At 41.2% G+C, this 7,370-nt stretch overlaps 1 protein-coding gene across 1 annotated transcript in view; it reads right to left on the bottom strand.

Annotated features, from left to right (window-relative positions):
* Nucleotides 1-280: 280 nt before the first annotated feature.
* Nucleotides 281-7,370, bottom strand: part of LOC107656959 (G protein-activated inward rectifier potassium channel 4-like) — a 15,577-nt gene continuing 8,487 nt past the window's right edge. The window contains exons 2-3 of the mRNA XM_016444921.1: nt 3,019-3,101; nt 281-1,210 (exon numbers count right to left, since the gene is read on the bottom strand). Coding sequence (XP_016300407.1) covers nt 281-1,210; nt 3,019-3,081 — 993 coding nt within the window. The 5' untranslated portion in view covers nt 3,082-3,101. The remainder of the gene's footprint in view (nt 1,211-3,018; nt 3,102-7,370) is intronic.

Raw genomic sequence — 7,370 nt, forward strand, 5'->3', positions numbered from 1 at the left:
TTGCAGTTTTGTATATTTAAATGACTGACCTCTAAGTCGCTCTCTTACCGCAAAAAAAAACATGGAAAATTCATTTTGGTCAACTGCTCTTCAGAGCTTGGCAGTCGCAACTTGCTCCTTGAAGCCATTCCGAAAGACTGATAGTTTTTAGGGTTAATGCAAAGCTTTAAACCAGTGGTCTCAAACTCAATTCCTGGAGGGCCACAGCTCTGCACAGTTTAGCTTCAACCCTAATCAAACACACCTGATGCTTTAAACTGTAATTTCTTACTAATGGAGACTATGACACTTCCAGGTCAACAGTTGAACTGCTTGATGTCAAGGAGAACATACCTGTAGCTTCGACCATGCCCTCCAAGATGACGACAATCTCAAACTGTTCCTTCTCCATCTGTGCCCGGGACATCTCCCAGAAAGGACTCTTCTCATTGATCTCGTGGGAGATAATGAGAGGCGATACCAGGAAGAGGCGATCGTCTCCTGTGTCAAAACCAATGTTGATGTCAGTCTGGTTGAGCGGTATGAACTCTCCCTCCTTCGTCTGCTGTGAACGAATGAGTTTAGCACGGATTGACGCTTCCACAATGTGCGAATTCCGCAGGTCACCCACTCTGAACATCAGGCACATCTTGCTGTCCCTCACTGAGATCACGGCCTTGTGGGAGAACATCAGCGTCTCTGCTCGGTTCTTGGGCTGCGAGATCTTTACAAACATGCAGCCTACCATCATGGCGTTTACAATGGACCCCAAGATGGCCTGCACCAGTAGAAGTATAATCCCTTCTGGGCACTTCTCTGTGATGACACGATAGCCATAGCCAATGGTGGTCTCAGTTTCAATGGAAAAGAGGAACGCAGAGACAAAGCTGTTGAGGTTTTCAACACAAGGGGTCCAGCCCTCCTCATCGGCGTGTAGAAGATCTCCTCGTATTAGTGCAATAAGCCACCACAAAAACCCAAAAAAGAGCCAGTTGACCACGTAGACCAAGGTGAAAATGAAGAAACTGAGGCGCCAACGTAAGTCGACCAGTGTTGTGAAGAGGTCGCTGAGATAGCGATAGGTCTCTTGAACGTTTCCGTGATGAACATTGCACTTGCCATCTTTCTGTACGTAGCGCTGGCGGGGTTTCTTAACAGGATCAGAGATGAGGTGTGTGCGATCTGTGGGGATTTGTGCTTCCCTCAGATGCTTGGGGAGTTTCTTCACCTGCTGTAAGGAGGTAAAGAGATAAGGAACAAATTCAAGATCAGTGTGATATAGAAATCTTTGCTGAGCTCTGTCTTCTTGAATAAGGTCTCAATTCAAAATACGGATGATGATAAAACAGGCTACAATATCAGCAATTCTGAACCTGTAGACCAGGGGTGTCCAACCCTGCTCCTGGAGAGCTACCGTCCTGCAGACTTTAGTTCCAACCCTGCTCCAGCACACCTGTCTGTAATTATCAAGCAACCCTGAACACCTTGATTAGCTGGTTCAGGTGTGTTTGATTGGGGTTAGAGCTTAAATCTGCAGGATGGTAGCTCTCCAGGAGCAGGGTTAGACACCCCTGCTGTAGACCTATATTAAGCAGCAGTGTTAGGGAGACTGCCAGGGAGACCGTTGGTTGCTGGAGGCATACTAAATGCAGGATGTGATGCTTCCTACAGGTCCTCTGGTGTTGCAATCATTCAACATATTTTGCAAGCCAGATCAATAGCTCCCATCTGCCATTTCTATCTCTTCACTAAGATGCCGTAAGCCAGACAATGACAGTGTGAATGGCACAGTTGCCAACATCAAGCATTGGTACGTTCATACTGTTCCTTTCTAACAATGTAAGTGCTCTGATATATTTGCAACTGTTATGACATTGTCGCAGTATGTCTCTGCGCATACAGAACATGCAGATTACTGCAACATAACAGTACTGGTGGATTTTTCTTTTTTCTATTGCTGCTCTTCTTTCTTGCTCTCATGACTCTCTTGCACTCGCTATCCTATGCTCTCTCTATCTTGGCACTAGTCCATTTTTGATTCCATGTTCTACACCAGCTCCATGGGACACTTCCCCCATTACCTTCCTCTTCCCCATGGGACACTGGCAAGCCCAGATAAGAATCTTTGCCCCCTCCCAAGTCCATAACACCATGCCCTCCACATGAGACAAGAACGCACTGGCACGTAATCTTTCCTTTTGTGGAAGAGTGTGCTTGGTTGTTAATTGAAACGTGGTATCATGGTGGCAGTGGCAGTCAATTATAGGAAAGCCTTAAAGTGCTTATGAGAAACTGGAACACACAGAGACCTCCTGCTGCGTACACACCTGCGGCCCCCTATTTTCTGTCAGATAAAGCCAAATATTGGCCAACAAATAAAACCAACACTTTTTTGTACACCAGTATTTGGTGTGCCTCCAACTTTGTAGATCAAGTTAGCTATTATAGTCACTATTCCTCATCATATAAGTCATAAATGAAATATGCATTTAGCATAAATTAAATAAGTTTAAATAAATGATTTAAATTCATACATTTAAATAAATTATACATAACATATTCAGTGTTATAAATATGTATTTGTATTTAGATTATTGCACAGCTCAGTACTTGATTGAGCATTGTGTAATCAGCTATTTTATATATTGACCCAAACAGTTTATTGACCACTATACAATGTACTGTCATTGAGAATATAAGGCCTCTAAGAATAGTTTGATGTTTGATTAAAAATGGTAAATAGTTACAATTATTGTCCAAATGTCTTGGTTAATTAAGCCATTCACATCATCACCCATTGTTTTTGTTCCTTGTTTTTTGACTGTCCACATTATTATTTATTTGAAGGCCACTGGACTGAACTTCTATTTTGATGGGTTAATGATTAAAATATATTAAAAACATGAAATAAATAAATACATTTCTCATTGTTGTTGTATATTCTAAATGCTGCAGCTTTGTTGTTCTATTCCATGGTTACAGTATATTCCTTATTACAGAACATTACTGAAGTTGAAAGTCATATTGGGGACAACTGACCTCTTTTGGAGTCACTCCTATTTCCATGTCGTGGTCCATGTGGACGCGGGAATCTCCTGCCATCCTCAGCTTCGACTGCAAACCTGAAACAGACAGATAACACAAAAGAATAAAATAACATAATTGCTCTTGTAGAAATTATAGCAAACAATCATGTACGCTATGATTTTAAACATGTTTTCAAAAGTAGTACTTTTAATGAGGGGGAAAATACTATAAAGATAGTGATCTTTAATGAATGCTCATTCAGTGAACCTTGGGATTTACCACTTTAAGCCTTGATACATTACCATTATCCCGTTCAGATGGATAAATGTCATTACATGGATTTATTGTGCCCTATCGGAATATTGAACGGGTTGTTTTAGGATTACCACTGTTTACAGATTCACTTGAGCAAACAAGGTGCATTCAAAATCAGGGTTAATCTCATCAGCTAATGTCTCACTCACTGTCTCACCCTCCCAATTATGTGAGTAAACATATTTATTATGTCAAACGCCACGGGGAAAGCTGTTAAACCATGGTTGTCTGACTCTCTAATGGACAAACAGGAAAACTAAACCTGACTGCTCAGGTTCTCACATTAAATAGAGTTTCTTTTTAAATGTGACATGACTTTGAGATGGAGCAAGCCACACACACTCAGACACCTTTAGGGGAACATCTTTGATGGTCACTTGAAGGATTAAATCAAAGCTCACAAGGGAAATGTACTTTCTGAGTGTGCGGATTGAGTTTAATTTGTGCCTAAAACAGGCTGGCAGTCTCAGCTGTTCCCCGCTCCCTAAAGACTAACTGCATCAGCACCGTCACGCCATGAAAGCTGCTGCTGCTGTCTCCATCATCCAGTCAAACTCTCCCTCATACACACAGAAGGAACGCCAACCTGGGTGAGCACCTCTGCGCACTCCTCTCCATTCTGACACATTTAGTGTTCACCTGTCAAATCTATCGAGCCAGGCTAGGGCCTGAACAGAAAGTACTGCTGCAGCGTAGGACAAAAAGAAGCACATAGGCTCTGTTTCAAAACCTACTGAGCTGTCTTGCTGTTTACAACATCCAAACTGAAATGGAATCTCATGCGTAACTGATTTGCAAAGGTCTGTTTAGGGCAGCATCTCTGTGTCAAACGACTCACAAGTGACTTCAACAGAGTCTGCTGTTAGCATGTCGCTAAGCTAACAATATGACGTTACAGGCATAAAAAATACAAATATACTAGAATTGGAAGTAGTCCATTTTAAATGAATTGTGACTATTTTATTGAAACCTTTCTGCATTTCAAAAGAGTTGCAAGTTTCTCAACTCTGGATAAATAAAATAAAATAGAAAACCAATGAAAGAAAAAAAAAAATAGACAAATTAAATGTTGATGGTGCCTTAACAGGTTCCTACATTCTCTAGATTTTGGAGGAGGGCTGTAGGCTACATCTTACTGTACCTATGCTTTGTTGTATGGAAAACTGGATTTTGGTTAGTTTAGCGTTCAGATGTTATGACGCGGTGCATTAAGCAATGATTCAGCTCCAGATCCTGGTCACTCCCACACTGCACCTGTGCAGCTGTTGCAATGTCATGCTAATCGGTTACATAAGGTGCCTAATGACAGTGAACAACTCCCATGATCCCCAACAGCTCATCTGCAAGTCATGCTAGCCATGTAAGTGTTCTGAAAGCTGTTTATGATAATAGTTAAATAACTTTCATACAGTGTAAAAAAGAAGAGCGTAAAAACCAGAAAGAGAAAGTACAGCCTATTTAGAGGTATATTTTACAAATCCCCCACTGCTTTTTCCAAAAAAAGTCCTTAAAGTAGGTATTGATCAGGTAGGAGAGTAAATCAATGTAGAGTTATCAGGTGAACCAATGAACCACCGGGAGCAAATGACCACAAATGCTGGTGCATATTTCTATTCCATGCCTTGTGATGACCACACACGTTTTCAGCTCAGAGAAAATAACCCTCACGGTGGGGGAATGAGATAATCAGCACCTTGTAGAGCTAGACGCACAAAACCTGGCGCTGTTTTGGGCAACAGCTGATCTCTGGCTAATTAGTGCATCCTAGGAAGAATCCCTGTTGCAAAACAGCTAAACTCAACAGTAGTTAACATTTTACAGGAATTGGAGTCCAGCCTCACTGGAGATTTGAGTCCTTTGTTTGACCCTTGTTCTTATTTGTCCAATTCCACTCTACTGCAGTGACATCACTCATCCCTATTTGCACGGCCCTGCTTGCGTGCAGATGGCACGTCAGAGCCGCCATCCACTCAGGAATACAGTGTTGACTGACAGGTCTGCAGTGAAAGGGCACACTGACGTGACCCGCATCCGAGATGCACATGGAGAATACATCACAGGCAGACAGCAGGCCTCCTCAACGTCCCCTCCTCTGCCATTTCCACATTTTATGACAAAACGGTCCCTGTGCAACTCCATATGACTTTGAAGGTTGCACGCCGGTGAGGTGAGCCAGAGCAGAGTCTGTTCCCTCCTGCTTATCTTGCTGTTCTGAAGAGGTAACAAGCTCCCTATCAAGCTTTTAGAGTAGCATGCTTTTTGTGGTTTTGGAGTCTGGTTGCAAGCCAGACAGGGGATGCAGCAAGAGACAACGACACAAGCTTACATTCAATGATTTTGGTTCTGGTTCCGTAACAATCTCTTCAATGATTCCATCAATACATTCGAGTAAGAAATGTCTGGGGGGGGGGAAATGCATAAGAAATAAATGTAAAACAATATAAATTATGCACTTCAAATCGTGTAAATTATGCATTTACTTTTATTGACTTGTAGCAGCATAAATGCACACAAATAAATGCAGCCTAGCAATAAATAGAAAATGGATAAAACTAAAAAAGACAATAAGATAAATAATTCTGAACCAAAAACTATGGTAACATTGATTTTATTTTTTATAAAACATTAATAACAAAAATAATGCATCTTAAACTACACGTTATTATGAGTTTTATGAGCCTTAAGTTCAACATAACACATCTGTGTGCTGTGGGCCTATACACTATACACTAAAAAGAACCAAATCGTAAGTCATTAATTTGGGAATCAGCACTGGGTATTTGTTTTTGATTCACTAAAAAGAACCAGTTCATATGAGTCATTTGTTAAAGAATCAGACTACTCTGGTCACACTGAGAACTGACTCATTAGAGTCATACGTTTGGGAATCTGACTTACACTAGTTACTCACTTACTCACTAAAACGAACCAACTGAATCATTTGTTTGGGAATCATATTTTCAGTATGACTCGGCAGCGGTAATCAGTCGAGTTTTCTTATACGGTGTGCTGTCTGAATGAATGGATCAATGCATGCACGATAATTGTTAACAGAGCGTAATTCTGGCAATATTTTAATGGTGGAGAATGTGGGCATCACGTTTGTATAGTGACATGTGTGGCTGTCAGACTGCTGTAATTGCACTGCAAAAATTCTACTGTATAATTTGTCAAATTCAGCCTCTTTTCACAGTGAAAGGTGGTCTCTTTTCTGTGAGAAAGACACCACAGGCGTGCACTTATCAATACTAGTTAGTGTTTTAATGGTACGGTTTGGTGGGGGGTTTCAGCTGCTGTCGGAGTTCCTCGCACATGCTCTTACCCCTACATCATTGCCTCTTAGAGCAGATCAGCGAAGTGATCAGGGAGACACTTCATTTGCTAAATCTGCAGATTTCTCATCAGACTGCAGTGCTGTTAAACCCCCCTCCCACCCTAAACAAATAGGAACAGCTCGTTTATCGAAAAGAGAGACATTTCCTGCAGTGTCTGGGGAATGACCCACGTGTTTTGTCAACACACTGCAGTACCAGTGATGTCCAACAACTCGATCTACTCAAACACATGGGAGAGTAATGACTGGTGGGGGAGGAAAAGAGCTCACGCTGCAGCAATGCATTTTACTACTCAGATACGAGTCCATTCATCCATGTCCTGCAGTCAGGGTCGCGATTTTCCCTTCTTTTGTAGGAGTAAGCAATTCTCAAGAGTCATCAAAACAAACGGAAAAAGCCAGACTTTTGAATGGTGAAGACATACCAGAGCTTTCTCCTTAGACTTGCCACCTTAGAATTTCTGTAGCTGTGTTAAATTCACACAGTCAATGCAGTGTTCACTGCTGCCTACACTCTGAAGCTGAAAAGTTCAAAATAAATAGTTCATTTGGAACATCATGGTGAATTTCTAACATACTATATGTATCTATTTCATTGATGGCACTGTAACAGACACATTTTATGTTTTTCACAGGGCCTTGAAAAGAAAATTTACTGGCCATATATATATATATATATATATATATATATATATTTACTAGCCATGAAAATATA

This window comes from Sinocyclocheilus anshuiensis, unplaced genomic scaffold (assembly GCF_001515605.1).
Source record: "Sinocyclocheilus anshuiensis isolate Anshui unplaced genomic scaffold, SAMN03320099.WGS_v1.1 scaffold1052, whole genome shotgun sequence".
In the NCBI taxonomy this organism is placed as follows: Eukaryota; Metazoa; Chordata; class Actinopteri; order Cypriniformes; family Cyprinidae; genus Sinocyclocheilus; species Sinocyclocheilus anshuiensis.